The sequence below is a fragment of the Ambystoma mexicanum genome, chromosome 1q, assembly GCF_040938575.1.
Source record: "Ambystoma mexicanum isolate Mex_15411 chromosome 1q, UKY_AmexF1_1, whole genome shotgun sequence".
NCBI classification, from domain to species: Eukaryota; Metazoa; Chordata; class Amphibia; order Caudata; family Ambystomatidae; genus Ambystoma; species Ambystoma mexicanum.
Genome location: NC_090922.1, coordinates 709,594,560 through 709,609,906, shown reverse-complemented (window position 1 = coordinate 709,609,906; position 15,347 = coordinate 709,594,560). Strand labels below are relative to the sequence as shown.

The window sequence follows — 15,347 nt, the reverse complement described above, 5'->3', positions numbered from 1 at the left end:
TTTTAAGTCTGATGATGGGAGGATGGTTATCATACATGGTATGATAGAGAACCGCGAGGTACGCGCAGTGAATACCTACGCTCCTAACCATGATGCTACAATTTTCTTTAATTCATTATATGCAAGATTATGACCATACAGAAATGCGGTCATGATGTGGGGTGGCGATTTCAACTGCACTCTAAACCCCACAATAGACAGATCTGACAAGAGGTTCAAAAGACCAGCCCCATCAGCTAAAGTCTTAGGCTCCCTTCTGAATCAATTTCAACTTAAGGATATATGGAGGTCGCTCCATGGGAGGGTCAGAGACTACTCGCATTACCCAGCCCCTCAAAGTATACACGCGACTAGATTACTTGTTCACAGTGGAGGAACACATGATAGAATTCGCAGAGGCAGAATACTTGGCTAGAGTACTGTCGGACCATGCTCCACTCCTTATTAAATGGGTGATTACCACCTCCAGACGCCAATACCTAACTGGAGACTGAGGAGTGAAGCGTTGTTGGACACAGCTTTCAAAGAACATATTAGGGTTAGCACAGTAGAGTTTCTGGAAGTAAATGAGGGCAGCGTTACACACAAGGGCACGATATGGGAAACATGTAAGGTGGTTATGGGAGGAGAGATGATAGCCAAAGTGGGGGGAGTTCGGAAAACCATCACCAATGAACTAAAGGAAACAGAACTAAAAATTGCTGCAATAAAAAAGTTGAGTGCCGGAGAAGTCCATCTGGAGGAGGAAATTAGACCGAGGCAGATGTGTCTGACTCAATGAGACAGGCTGGGTAAATTCCATTACGTGAAATATCTAGAGAGATGCCATGCACAAGGGGATAAACCAAGGAGAATGCTGGCTTTGTTTTATAGAAACAGGAGCAAGAACGCTCTAATATACTCAATCCAAATTGCGGAAGATAAGGCAGAAAATCACAGGCAGGCATTAACAGTGTTTTTCAGGAATATTATAAGGAGCTATACTCAGACTCCCATGCAGACCGTGAAGAAGAGATACGAGAGGCACTGGATCTAGTTACTCTGCCTTATCTCGATGAGCAACAAATAAATATATTGGAAGAGCCCATAACCTCAGAAGAGGTCACAGCTACAATAAGATCATTGCTCTCGAGAAAAACTCCAGGCACGGACGGGTTGCCTGGAGAGTATTATAAGGAATATGCTGATATGTTAGCCCCACTCCTAGCCAGAGTATAAAATGAAGCATACGATACTCGCAGATACTATGAGAGAGGCCTTGATCATTCCACTCCTAAAATGAACAAAAATCCAACTGATTGCGGTTCCTACATACCACTGTCTTTACTAAACCAAGACAGCAAAATTCTCACAGTGATACTAGCGGGTAGACTCAGGAAAGTCATAACAAAGATCATACACCCAGATCAAACAGGATACGTCCCCCATGCAACCTATGAAGGCTGCATCATGTTATATATAGTACACGAGGCGGGACGGAGCACTGCGAATAAAGTATTCGATTCAGTCTATTGGAAAAGGCTGTACTCTATTAATGAGCAGAATGGGAATAGGTCCGCATTATGTGAAGTGGGTGAAACTAATATACACCCAACCACCAACTGGACAATTTCGACATATTAACTGGGATAGGAATAAACAAGAATAAATCTTGACTTTTCCCCATAGCAAAACTGGACGCAAATGGTGTTAGGGAGCTGCCGGCCCTTCTTCTGCCGTGGTGTAAGAACTCCTTCAGATACCTAGGGTTGAACATATACCATGGCCCCAAGCTAGAACATGAATTCAATACAATTCAGGTGAAAGAGGGATTGATAAAGTCGATGCAGTTCCGGGGTAAGCTACCCTTGTTGGTTGTGGGAAGAAAAACGTAAGTATGACACACATGTTTTGGGAATGAAACATCATACAGGAATTCTGGAGTCACATCGCAAACAAAGTGGCCCAGGGGGGTATTAACTTAGACATACAATCCCCAGAAGCATGTATATTGGGGCTCTTCAAGAGAGGCTCTAAACAGAAGGCATTGGGAAAGTCCAAAGACCTAATAAATGCGCTGGCCAAACGCGGCATAACCATGCAGTGATCCCTGGAACCGAAGCCTGTGACAACGCAGAAATTTGAAAACCTAACAGAAAACGAATGAGAATTGCAACAAAGGACACAAGCTCCTCGCTGTCTTCCACTGCCTCATCTATTGATCTCTGTAACCTCTCAATATACTCGCACAATACTGATTTTTGTGGAAGTTCTGAAAGACAGCGATGCAAATGAAGTTCCCCAAAAAACAAATAATTTTACGACTAGTCCTCAAAAATCAAGACCAATAAACGAAGCAAAAAACCTATCAACCCTAAAGCATGCAAAGCCCATGGCCCAACTACGCCAGGCACAAGCGGAAACAAAATCGAATCCAAAACTAACGGCGAACCAAAGAAAATTAGCAGTCTATTATATCTCAAAGACACAGCAATATCACAAAACTGAAATTCCAAGTCAAATCAGGAAAGTGCGTCTTCAAAACATGCACACAGACCATCAGGAGACGAACTTAAACCATTTGTATGTGTTGAAATTGTTCAAATGTGTCCCATCTTTAAGAACAATCCACACTGATGACATCAAAATAGTAGAAAATGCATCTGAAAACACAACCAACCAGGTGCTACTACACATCGCATCAAATGCAGTGCAAAATACAATTTTGCGAGCAACCGATGAATTTTTAGTATATGGATTTGATCTGATGGTAGAACCCATGGAAAGGCCAGAGGAAGGTGGTCATAACAATAATGAAGCAGTATCGCCGACTATAAAGTCAAAAATTTCTATGCTGCGGCAATCACTGCCCATCTCTAACAAAGAGCAACGCAAAAGAGGCTTCGCGAATGAAAGATCAAATAATACAAAGCAAGAGCAAGGACCCCAGGGGACGTACTGTTAGCCATGACTAAAAACCAAGGAAGACATCTGTGCAATTTTGTCCTGGAACACTTGAGGATTCACGCATTTGTTCAAAGAATTTCCCATGTCACTTGAAAACATTCTAGCCATTTGTTTACAAGAAACTTGGCTATGCAAGAAACCATCAAAGGACGGGTTCAGTGTCTTCCTTAATCCGGCAGAAAAACCCAAAAAGGTCATCCCTACTCAGGATTGATAACTTTGATCAAAATCAATCGGTGGTGGGTACCTGTAGAATAGTACAACCCAAATTCATTCGTGCTAGGGACTTTGATCCAATCTAACCAAGTGACCAAAGGTGAAAACATCTTAATAATTAACTGTTACTGGAATCCACTGAAGATCTCTACAGACAAATTCATAAATTCAGTAACTGATCTCATGGACAGTATCATGCTCACCCACAACTATCTGTCGATCGTACGCTGTGGTGATCTAAACTGTACCTGGTTTAAATATGAAAATGTAACAAAAATAAATTCAATAATTCCAGAAAACCCCCTCAGCATGAGAGCTCAGTCCTGGCAGACCGTAATGACAAATAGAAGCTGCCTAATGACTAACGGAAATGTCAAGGGAGACACGCCTCCAAGAACTACGTGGAAAGGGTTAAGCCAGTGTGAAGCTAAAACATTAGACTACATCTGGACCTCTAGAGAGATGTATGCGAAAATAATTGACATGGAAGTCATCAAGATGGTAAACAGTGACCACGAGCTGATACGTTTCAGCTGGGCAATGAACTGGAATCAGAGTAATCCCACTACAAATCAGCTAGTAACAGTCAACGCCGCAGGCAAAAGCCTAAGAATAAACGGGTCCCAGATCCGACGACTGATATCAAAATGTTTTGAAGAAGTAAATGTGGGAAAGACAAATTACCCCGGCCCCCTGCTAGCAAACTTCATAAAAACCACATCAAACTCGAGTTTATCCAGCAGTTCTCACAAGCACAACTTCAGTAGTGTTCTACACGAAGCAAAAAAATTGCTAAAACGAGACGTGAGACGTCTGAAAAAAAATCTTTTGGCAAGTGATGTAGCCTTAGGAGTAAAACTAAGACGGCAACCATACAGAAACTGGGCTAAAGCACAGCGCGCCACTATCGATCAAAATCGCGCACAACTCATTGTGGAACTCCTGATAAAAAAAAAACTCAAGAGACATATGGGCAATTCTGAACGCCGGAAATTCAAAATGTCAGCCCATGATCACCAACGACCTAGCAGGTAACATCTCGGTAAAGCACTTTTTGAACGTCTACAAAAAACCCGATGAGGAACCTTTGGTAATGATCGGACCAACGAATGCTGCATGGGACATAAAAATGTCGGCAAGTGACATCACCCTGGAGATAAAGCACTTGAAGAATTCTCGGGCACCTGTGCCCGATCTGATCACAAACATAATGCTGAAAATAAATGCAGCTGAGTGGTCCGTCTTTATTGAAGCTCTATTTGACCGGATATCAACAACAAAGCAAATTCCCGAGTCCTGGCTACAGGCGGCCGTGGTGCCAATCTATAAGAAGGGCAATCGGGACGATCCTAACAACTATCGACTGATTGCCCTTCTCGATACCATCGGCAAGATCTGTGGATCATTCTTGAGGCAGAAGCTTGCAGACTGGACGAAATCAATGAAAATTCTTGACATTAGACAAACCGGGCTCACGACTGGTGTCGGTGTCGATGTAAACCTCAGCATATTAAACACCTTTAAAATGGAAACGCTCAAGGCAGGCAAAAAATTCTTTCTAGCGTTCATTGATATGAAACAGGCCTTTGACGGAATAAATTGTGGCAAGCTATAGCTTAAACTAATGTCTTGGGGATGTCCACAAAACATGCTTGAACCCATAATTGCCTTACATACTAACACCTCAATACGAGTCCGCCTTAACAACGATGGTGACTTGTCTGATACCATCAAAACTGAAAAAGGGGTTGTAAAGACTGGAGGGGGTGTCTGTACTTCTGCTCTCTATATGGTAGAGGAGAGGCACAGAGGACCCCAGCCAGGATTCTCTATTATTGGTAAGTGGTCGAGCAATCAAGGCCTAGCTTCTCAGGACGTGATGCAGGCTGGTTCTTAAGTACAGTGTAGTCCCCAAGCACCCACAAAGGAATGTCCGCACACTGTATTAGTTAAAACATAGTCTTTATATAATTAATATTCAAGGTTATGTACAATATCACGATAACTTACTTTGTACTTGGTATCTATAATGGCAAATATACAGTTCTACGTGGTACCACAATTACTATTAGATCTCTTTAAAGTGCATCAACTGTACGGTTAAATGTTACACAAATCAGTTTGTAAGGGAAACCAACAATAGAGGTACGAAGAAAGCAGTTGTTTAGAATAATTGGCAGAATACTGGCCCAGCTACCTAGAGACAGTTCTGTGTGGAGATCCCCCCACATGGGCAACCTGTAGAATAAAGATATATCACAAGCCCAGTCCATATATTGTTCACAAGAGAGTTTCCAATAGTTCTGCAACCCCAAAGTACCGGGCGTTGTAGCGTTCTTCGTTGGGGAATCAACGGCCCTTCTTGAAGGCCCTCCCTTTGAGGGAGGAGTCACGGGTCGTCGAACGTCCGACAGAGAACAGGGTGAACTACGCCGGTGAAGTGGCAGCTTCGTCCTAGTGGTGCTCGTTGACGGGGAAGCGTAAACGTCCTGCAAAGAAGAGGCGTGCGGGGCACCTTGAGGTCGATAGTTCTGGATCGCAAACAGTTTGAAGAACTGTGGCCCGGCAAGGGTGTTGAATCGTCCGCGTGTCTGTGGTCTCTGGGTGGCGGGAACGCCACCGGCAGATACTCCTCAGCGCGTCGACGGTCTGGCATTCTCCAGCCGGATCAACCGGGCGACGATGTGGATGAGAATGTCCTTGAATCAAGAGTTCTTAGGCAAACGGGAGCACGGTGACCGCGGTTGTCGACGGTGGCGGACAACAGTACGGGCGCTTCTCCTTGAGTTTCCGCGGCGGTCCCCGTCTCGGGTCGGCACCCTTTCGAGGGTCTGTCTACCAGGGAGCTTTGGCAAAGATCAGCTGGTGCACGATGGTCCCTCGTAGCTCGGGAAGAGGGCACCTTACCAGGTCCTCTCTGGGTCAGTCCTTGAGAGACACAGCAGCTTTCAGATTGATGAAAGAGCAACAGCAATCCTTCTCTTCCAGCAGGGCTTCAAGGTCAAGCTTCAGTTACTCCAGTTACTTGTTGATGTGGACTTCAGCTTCCGAACACGAATTCTAGCAGTGAGGGGCCCCCAGATATACTAGTTGGGCTCCCATTCATTCTGCTGGGTCACACTTAGGCAACCAATCGGTCTGAAGGGCATTCATGCATGCAGGCAGCCAATCAGGTGCATAGTGCATTCAGGCCATTCACTTCTCTCCAGACATTCACAACAAGTTATGTGTATTGGGAAAAGTACCCAGCCATTCAACACTCCACACTGCATTCATACCAGTTTCGGTAGGGCTGTCTCAGTCATTGTGTCAAACACCAGATACTAGACATCCGCAACACAGAATGCGTATTCGTTACACACTTAGTTCACCCAGATCGTACCCACAACTTACAGTCATTGGGAAGGCTCCAGCCAATCTGGCCTGGACTTCACAACAACACCATATATGGAACTTCCACCCAACAGCCAGTCAGGGGATAGGGACAGAGTCAGGGCTTCCCAGGACTTTGGGAAAACAAGGTAACAGGCAATAGAAAGCAAAAGGCCACAGGGGCTATCTTGTTTCCTATCAGGAATCAACTGATTCCAATGGCAGGGCCTGGGTATCCTAAAATGGAGGATACTCAGGGCACCTGTCAAATTCAGCATGGAGCTGCCACCAGCCCATACCCTGCTCTGTGGGCCACAGACAGGTGCCCAAAAACATACACTAGGGGCACAGGGTTGTACCCCCACCCATGGGTGCCATAAGGGTATCCCATAGGCCTGTTCACCAAAACCAAAAGAGAACTGCACCGCCAGGAGTCCCACATGAACTCCTGTGCAGAAAATACGACAGAACACATGATAAAAAGCAGTAAAGGACAAGGATACTGAGGCCCTGTCCCTCCGATGCATTTCCAGCATCACGGGGGTAAAGCAGGGGTGTCCCCTGGCATCAGAACTCTTCAAACTGTTCATAGCCAATTTGCCAGATCACTTAAAGGAAGCCAAGTCCTTTCCACCTAAAATGAATAACGTGCCCATAACTTGTATAACCTATGCTGACGATCTAGTATTAACAGATCGCACACAAGTAGAGCTACAACGGATCTTGGAAAAATTGCACGAATATTTAACCATGTAAAACACAAGGGACTGTTGTGGGTATTCCTACTGTGGGTTTCCCAATACTATGATCGCACTCTGGAACTCACAGTTTCTTTGTTAGGGTGGGCTAGGATGGGTACATATCTTTTACTGGACTTACAATTGTATGTTGGTGCACTCTGTCGTGCTAAAAACACACATATTAAGCCATTCCGGGCTATCTATGTGTCTGCCACTGTCCGGATGAAATTCTATAGACTTTAATGAGCTTTCTCCGTCAGGCAGGTTCAAGTCTGTTTCTTAAAAGACTGGAGAGTGTACATTATATTCTCCAGTAAGTTCCTCTTTTGCATCTGAGCATTGAAGAATCTTGTAGGGCCCTTGATGTTTGTTTTTTAGGGTCCTAGTAAGGAAGACCCTGCCTGTGCTTGTTTCTTGAGCACTAGGTCAGGTCTCCCAGTGGCCGACCGGTTTCTGTGGTATTCAGTGGGTAGACCACATTCGTCAGGGCTTAAGGGGGCATCAAAATGGGTGCCTCCTAGTTTACAGTGGCAGCATCGTCTGCATTATTCGAAGTCCTCTCCCTGTAGGGGTGACAGGAGGGATGGGGGAGAAAAAGAAGGGGGGGGCAGATTACTTGATAATTAATATTCATATCCACCTTACTGGTCTTATATATAGTGCAACTTAAACACACTGCACATTTTACAGTTCAAATAATGGAAGGGGAGGGAGTCTTACCCTTTCCATGTAGTTAGTAGTTCTATGCACGGAAGGGTGAGGCAGCCTGAGACCTAGGGACCAAAACAGTTATGAATAACGGGTTAGAGTGCATACATTTGCATATGTAAGTCAAGACACAATGTACACTGGCATTGTGTTCACTCGTTTTAAACTAGTTGATTAACCAAAAATTGCACAAACTTTGCTGTGCGATTGGCCGCACAGAGGGGTACTATTTCCCATGGCAAGTATCCCACAAGAGCCGGGATCCGATCGCTCGGTCCCGTCTCCCTTTTATTAGCATCTCTCCCGAGGCCGCGCACTTAGCGTGTGAGCCCGCAGTTCAGAGCTGAGTCTGGGAGCGTATCATAATAGCTCTGTGAAGCAGGGGCTTACCTGCTGCTTTCGTCCGAGAAGAGGTCTGGCGGGCCACGCGCGATGGGTTTACTATGCCGCGGCTCGCCAGACCTCTTTGTTTATAGTTGTCATGGCGCCGCCGCACGGAGGACGCGCGCCTTGCGACATGGCCGCCTGGGGGTGTCCTTATGCAGCCATCTTGGGGTCAGGCTCTGCATCTGATTACAACAGTATGCTCTAAGTGGTACTGCCAGAGTTACCAGTGGCAAATTTGCACACAGTTCAAGACACTTTTTAAAGAGACAAACACACACACACACACACACAAAGACAGGGTATTTCTTCCAGGATCGAGTCCAAGTAGCTAGATGCCACATTGTTCCAATTGGCCAACTGGTTACGTTGTTGTTCACATTGTAGCGAGTGTTTGCCAACTGGTTGGTTCATTGAGTCCAATCCTGTCGGTTTTCAACCGGAAGATCCAGAGTTGTTCTCTTCTATAAAGGAGGTCATGAATATTGCCGCCCCTAGTGGGTATTGCCATCTTCTCGATGATGGACCAGGTGAAATCCGCTGGGTTGTGTTGATATTCAAGAAAATGTTCCACCATAGATGCAGTCAGCTTTTTAGTTCATATGCATGATTGATGTTCTGCAAGTCGTGTTCTGATGGGTCTCGTTGTCATTCCTACAGAGGCAATCAGACAGCTAATAATACCAATTTTGTAAGAAGCAAGTGCTGAAGAAGTGATCAGCAACAAAGAAGAGGACTTCCTCAACCCAAAAACTCCAAAGAAACCGGCTTTCTACGTACTTCCCAAAGTGCACAAAGGAATCTCTCCACCACCTGGGAGACCTATAGTCTCCGGGATTGGCTCCATCTTGGAACCACTGTCACAGTTTGTGGACTTTTTCTTTAAACCCGAAGTAACCAAAATGAGGTCATACATGAAGGACAAATTGCTTCAAGATCGACCTTTCAACCCAACCAACAATCTACTAGTCACACTGGACATTGAATCATTATATACCAGAATCCCACAGATGGCAACTCTAAGAGTCATAGAGAAGATTCTACAAGAAAGGGAACCACCTCTCCCGATCCCGGTAACCTTCGTGATGCAGCTAGCAGAGATTGCACTAACAAAACATGTCTTTATCTACAATAACATCTACTACGAACAAGTTTCAGGAACGGCGATGGGAGCCACCTTCGCCCCAAGTCTTGCCAACCTCTATGTTGCAAACTTTGAGGAAGAAAAAATCTATCACCTCAATAATCCCTGGCAGAATAGAATAGAACTCTGGTCAAGGAGCGGATTTCACCTGGTCCATCATCGAGAAGATGGCAATACCCACTAGGGGCGGCAATATTCATGACGACCTTTACAGAAGAGAACAACTCTGGATCTTACGGTTGAAAAACGACAGGATTGGACTCAATGAACCAACCAGTTGGCAAACACTTGCTACAATGTGAACAACAACGTAACCAGTTGGCCAATTGGAACAATGTGGCATCTAGCTACTTGGACTCGATCCTGGAAGAAATACCCTGCCTTTGTGTGTATTTGTCTCTTTAAAAAGTGTCTTGAACTGTGTGCAAATTTGCCACTGGTAACTCTGGCAGTACCACTTAGAGCATACTGTTGTAATCAGATGCAGAGCCTGACCCCAAGATGGCTGCATAAGGACACCCCCAGGCGGCCATGTCGCAAGGCGCGCGTCCTCCGCGCGGCGGCGCCATAACAACTATAAACAAAGAGGTCTGGCGAGCCGCGGCGTAGTCAACCCTTCGCGCGCGGCCCGCCAGACCTCTTCTCGGACGAAAGCAGCAGGTAAGCCCCTGCTTCACAGAGCTATTATGATACGCTCCCAGACTCATCTCTGAACAGCGGGCTCACACGCTACGTGCCCGGCCTCGGGAGGGATGCTAATAAAAGGGAGACGGGACCGAGCAATTGGATCCCGGATCTTGTGGGATACTTGCCATGGGAAATGGTACGCCTCCGTGCGGCCAATCGCACAGCAAAGTTTGTGCAATTTTTGGTTAATCAACTAGTTTAAAACGAGTGAACATGATGCCAGTATACATTGTGTCTTGACTTACATATGCGAATGTATGCACTCTAACCCGTTATTCATAACTGTTTTGGCCCCTAGGTCTTAGGCTGCCTCACCCTTCCGTGCATAGAACTACTAACTACATGGAAAGGGTAAGACTCCCCTTCCATTATTTGAACTGTAAAATGTGCAGTGTGTTTAAGTTGCACTATATATAAGACCAGTAAGGTGGATATGAATATTAATTATCAAGTAATCTGCCCCTCCCTCTTTTTCTCCCACATCCCTCCTGTCACCCCTACAGGGAGAGGACTTTGAATAATGCAGACGATGCTGCCACTGTAAACTAGGAGGCACCCAGTTTGATGCCCCCTTAAGCCCTGAGGAATGTGGTCTACCCACTGAATACCACAGAAACCGGTCGGCTACTGGGAGACCTGACCTAGTGCTCAAGAAACGAGCAGAAGGAGGTTCTTCCTTACTAGGACCCTGAAAAACAAACATCAAGGGCCCTAAAAGGTTCTTCAATGCTCAGATGCAAAAGAGGAACTTACTGGAGAATATAATGTACACTCTCCAGTCTTTTAAGAAACAGACTTGCACCTGCCTGACGGAGAAAGCTCATTAAAGTCTATAGAATTTCATCCGGACAGTGGCAGACACATAGATAGCCCAGAATGGCTTAATATGTGTGTTTTTAGCACGACAGAGTGCACCAACATACAATTGTAAGTCCAGTAAAAGATATGTACCCATCCTAACCCACCCTAACAAAGAAACTGAGTTCCAGAGAGCGATCATGAATATTTAACCAACAATGACCTTCAAATAAACACGGCAAAAATCAAGGTAATGGTTATCCGTCTAAAAGGAAACAAGAAAGATCAAACCTTTCGATGGAAGATCGATGGTTAAATGCTAAATAAGGTAGCCTCAATAAAATATCTAGGCATTACCTATAATAATTCGATTTGTGAAGGTCCTTGGATAGACAAATTAAAAAATTGGATGAAGAGACTAGCTCTCCAAGGCTCAAAAGTAGAGAATGAATTTGGAAAATTCTCATTAGCGCCTGTGTTACTCTTTTATGCCCAAAAGGTAGTACCTGCTATTATGTTTGGTACTGAGGCTGGATGGAACATCCCTGAACGTATCTGGCATCTGCTAGAGGGCCTCTTCTGGCGTAGAGTGCTGAATCCACCCAGATATGTCTCTATCGCAGCTCTGAGACATGAACTATCACTAAACTCGCTGCATTCCAAAGTAATATGGAAATCGCTCACTATAAAGCGAAAAATGCATCAAAATCCTCCCATCCCTGCATACGGAATTTTCAATACAAGAAACGGAACCCAAACAAATGTACTGAAAGAATGGTACTCAAAGTTAAATGCTATTCTTGCAGCTGCAGACATTAAAGAATTGGAACTGCAGATCGCAAAACAAAAGTTCGAACAATGGAGCTGGATCATCAAGAGAGAATAATAAAGAGAAAAGAGACAATCTCAAATCATCAACAAACTTAGAGTTCGGTGGAAACAAACTAAACACATTACCAAGATTCATGTTACGGTGCCCCTCAAGGCATTATCGTGTACAATTTCTGAGATTGAAATTAAACGCGTTGGACACAAAAGAGATGTTGTGGCTAAGAAATGACAAAGCAACTGCCAACAGTAAATGTTGATTCTGCAATTTGGAGACAGAAACTTGTAAACATCTAATAATTGGGTGTACACAAACTATCATCCAACGTAAAACTCACCTTGAGAAGTTTGCCCCACTGAACAAAGATATGGAAGGGTGGTGGGAGCATCTTTTATCGGGCCATAATGTGAAACTAACCTATGCCGCTGTCGACTACATGGACATGCTGCTGAGGCCTCAAACATTGGAACAAAACAGCTGAGTGTCCCTGTCAACCGACGAAGTAACAATTGTCATGAAGCCGAGACAATATGACGTGGAAATTGTAACAAAAGTTCAATGTAATTTTGAACTGTAGCTTTACAATAAAATTTAAAAAAAAGTGTAAGTTGTTGATGTTCTTTCTAAAAAAGGAAAATCAAAGAGTAATGATCTCAAAGGATCATGAGATGGTTACACAAATCCCAAAGTGCAACCTGACTTTTAGTGAGGCACACAGGCCTATATAAGAATAGTCCCAATATCACAGACATAGGAATCAAAGGGCCAAAGTTAGTCAAAGGAGGCAACTAAAGGTCCAGCCCATCGGCCCCAAAGGAATGAAGAAACCAAAGTAGATCTTCAAAGAGATCAGAGAATGTAAACCAAGACGCTGAATCACACAAGTTGAATTTACCACTTCCTCGGGTCACTGAAGACAAGAACAAAATGTGGCACAGATATTGGCGGGTGCAGTACCGTCTGGTCTGTGTGAAGAGGAAGACTAATGGTTGGGTGATGGGAGCATGCATGTGACAGAGACATGCCCATGCACATGCCGAGCTCCACTTCCGTCCTCTTCCAAGGGACAGCATTTCATAGGTATTGCTAAATAGGAGACGGCACATAGGAGTCGCTTGTGTGATCTTTGAAACTGCTTGCTTTTCTATAAATCAAATGTTTTGCGATGTGCTTGGAGAATTAAAAATAAACCAGGAGTGGTTTGGTGCAAGCTCTACGTAGCACCCACTTTACAGCATCCATGGACAGCTGGTCTCTTCATGAATGGACTAGTCTGTAGAACACAAATGATTGCTTTCATGGTCTGACATTTAAGCAATTGCCACTATATATTTATTTCCAATTCAAGTTTGTGTTTCTTGTGAACTTAGGTTGGTGATGATTTGGAAGCAACAAACAAGGAGGCTGTCCTCAATTCAGAATGGAGTATAGTTTTTAGAAGTATATAGCCTTCCCAGTCCATATGAAGGTATATATTGGGAACAAATTGTTATTTAAGTTGTAGTAGGATTTCTCTGTTCCATAAAAGGTTTCCCCTCCGCTGTAAAACCTATAGTACATGTAAGTCTTTATGAGAGCAATTGTTTTCAATGATAAATTCTTTCACAGCAAATACATGCACTTGATCTGTTTATGTACGTATTTAAAATGCAAAGATAGTATAAAGTTAGTAACCTGACAGCGCTTCTCCTCTTTGCAAAACCTCTTCAATATTTGCCACCATGATCCTCTGCACATCCTGCAATTCGGTATTAATGGAGCCAAGATTTCTTCGTGCCCGGCTGTCGATGTAGGATTTCTTTGTTTTCTGAATGTATGTGTCTAATGAGAAAGCAAAGTTTTAATAGATTAAATTAAGTGACTGTAATAAACCTGAATGCCTACACAGACATTTAAAAAAAACACAACATCACCCAGAAAAAGATGTGCAAATCGCAGACCGTGTACTGTAAATATTCTAGTTGTCCGAGTTGGGTCTTGCTTCAGCTTCATTTAAATGAACTTCTAAACAAAACTAAGTCTTGGTGCTAGATGCCCCGAGTCTTGCTACAAAACCACAGACACCAAAGAGAGACTTCTAACACATTTCCTCTAGTCAACCAAAGCTTGCCTGTTAATGACGCAGGACCTTTCACTCTCTGTGCATCACAGACTAAAAACCAACCATAGGATGTTCACAAAAGCAATGAAGGCCAACTTGTTCCGTGCTGCACATGGATCCTTGACTTTTCCTTCAGTGCCACAAACTTGTAAGTGCTGTAGTACAGCCTCGGGCAGTATATGAGCTACTAAAATGTGAATACAGATCAGGTTACTATGGCAGCAGAACTAAAAACTAAAGTAATGCAATTTAAAACCATCCGTTTAAACGTCACTGACCTGGCCACATACCGTCTAGGCCTCGACTGATCTAGTCTAATTAGCACAAATGCGTTCACACATCCAAAGATCTTACAGGTGAAAACAAATGATTGCCAAAAATCTGACAGATCAAAAACCTATTCTACAGAATTGTACTCTTTCAGGCGGGAGAGTCTACAATCATGTTGTAGCACCCTCTTCCATACTAGGAGACACATATCAACTGTCCGACAAGTCTGGCCCTGCAGCCCAACTCTGAATGGCAGTCTGGTCTATAGTAAAACCACTTTTAGACACATTCAAATAATCTAACTTTTACAGGGGCTTTGAACTAGTACACCCATGTTTATCCTTCTCTCTACTACTGGAAACCAGTGACCTCACCACTGTGGCACCGCTCACTCCTTTGCAGAGTTTGTGCCCTGCTAAAGCACACCAGCCCTCTCACACTGCACTGAGCTGGGCCTTTGTGCTGGCACACAGCAGTGTTGCCTCCAGACACCCCGATTAGCTCCATACATCACAACAGCATGGCAGTGATTCACTCAGAATAACCTGGAGCGGTGTAGCAATGGACTTCTCGGTGGAACTCTGTGGCAACCCATCACTTCCTTGCAGAGCTCCAGACTTGCTTAAGCCCATCACTAGTGAGACTGACTCTTCCTGGCGCACGTCAGTCTTGGCTCAAGGCAGCCCCCAGGCCCCACAAGCCCTCAGCCATTGGTCCCCAGGCCTTTATAGCCTGGCGCCACAGCAAAGGGGGAAATAGCTAAGAGTATTTGGCACTGTAGGTCCTGGGGCCTTCCTTCTGGTTCTACTCTACCTGACAACACAGCATAATTGGCAACGTACTATGCTGCGAGTCCCCCTCTATGTATGTACATGGACTATGAAGATCTGCCCTCATGGACTGTTGGTCTCTCCGACTCTAATGTATTACTGTACTATGCTTCCTATACTCACTGGTATGCAGTCTTCAGACCGCGTTTCCTGGGCCGCCTCCAAAAGAGACTGCCCAGGAGAAACAGACTTTAGAAGACCACATACCACGCCCACAACCAGTAACTGGAAGTTGGGGATGCCGGCGTGGCATGCTTGCTGCAGGCAAGGGCAAGGGGCAGCAGGGTAAGTATGAGATGGGGGAGGGGCATGGTTAGGTGCA

The 15,347-nt window shown here is 44.6% G+C and overlaps 1 protein-coding gene across 1 annotated transcript in view; it reads right to left on the bottom strand.

Annotated features, from left to right (window-relative positions):
• Positions 1-15,347, bottom strand: part of SEC22B (SEC22 homolog B, vesicle trafficking protein) — a 405,344-nt gene that overhangs the window by 111,537 nt on the left and 278,460 nt on the right. Inside the window, exon 4 of the mRNA XM_069641336.1 lies at positions 13,499-13,645. Coding sequence (XP_069497437.1) covers positions 13,499-13,645 — 147 coding nt within the window. The remainder of the gene's footprint in view (positions 1-13,498; positions 13,646-15,347) is intronic.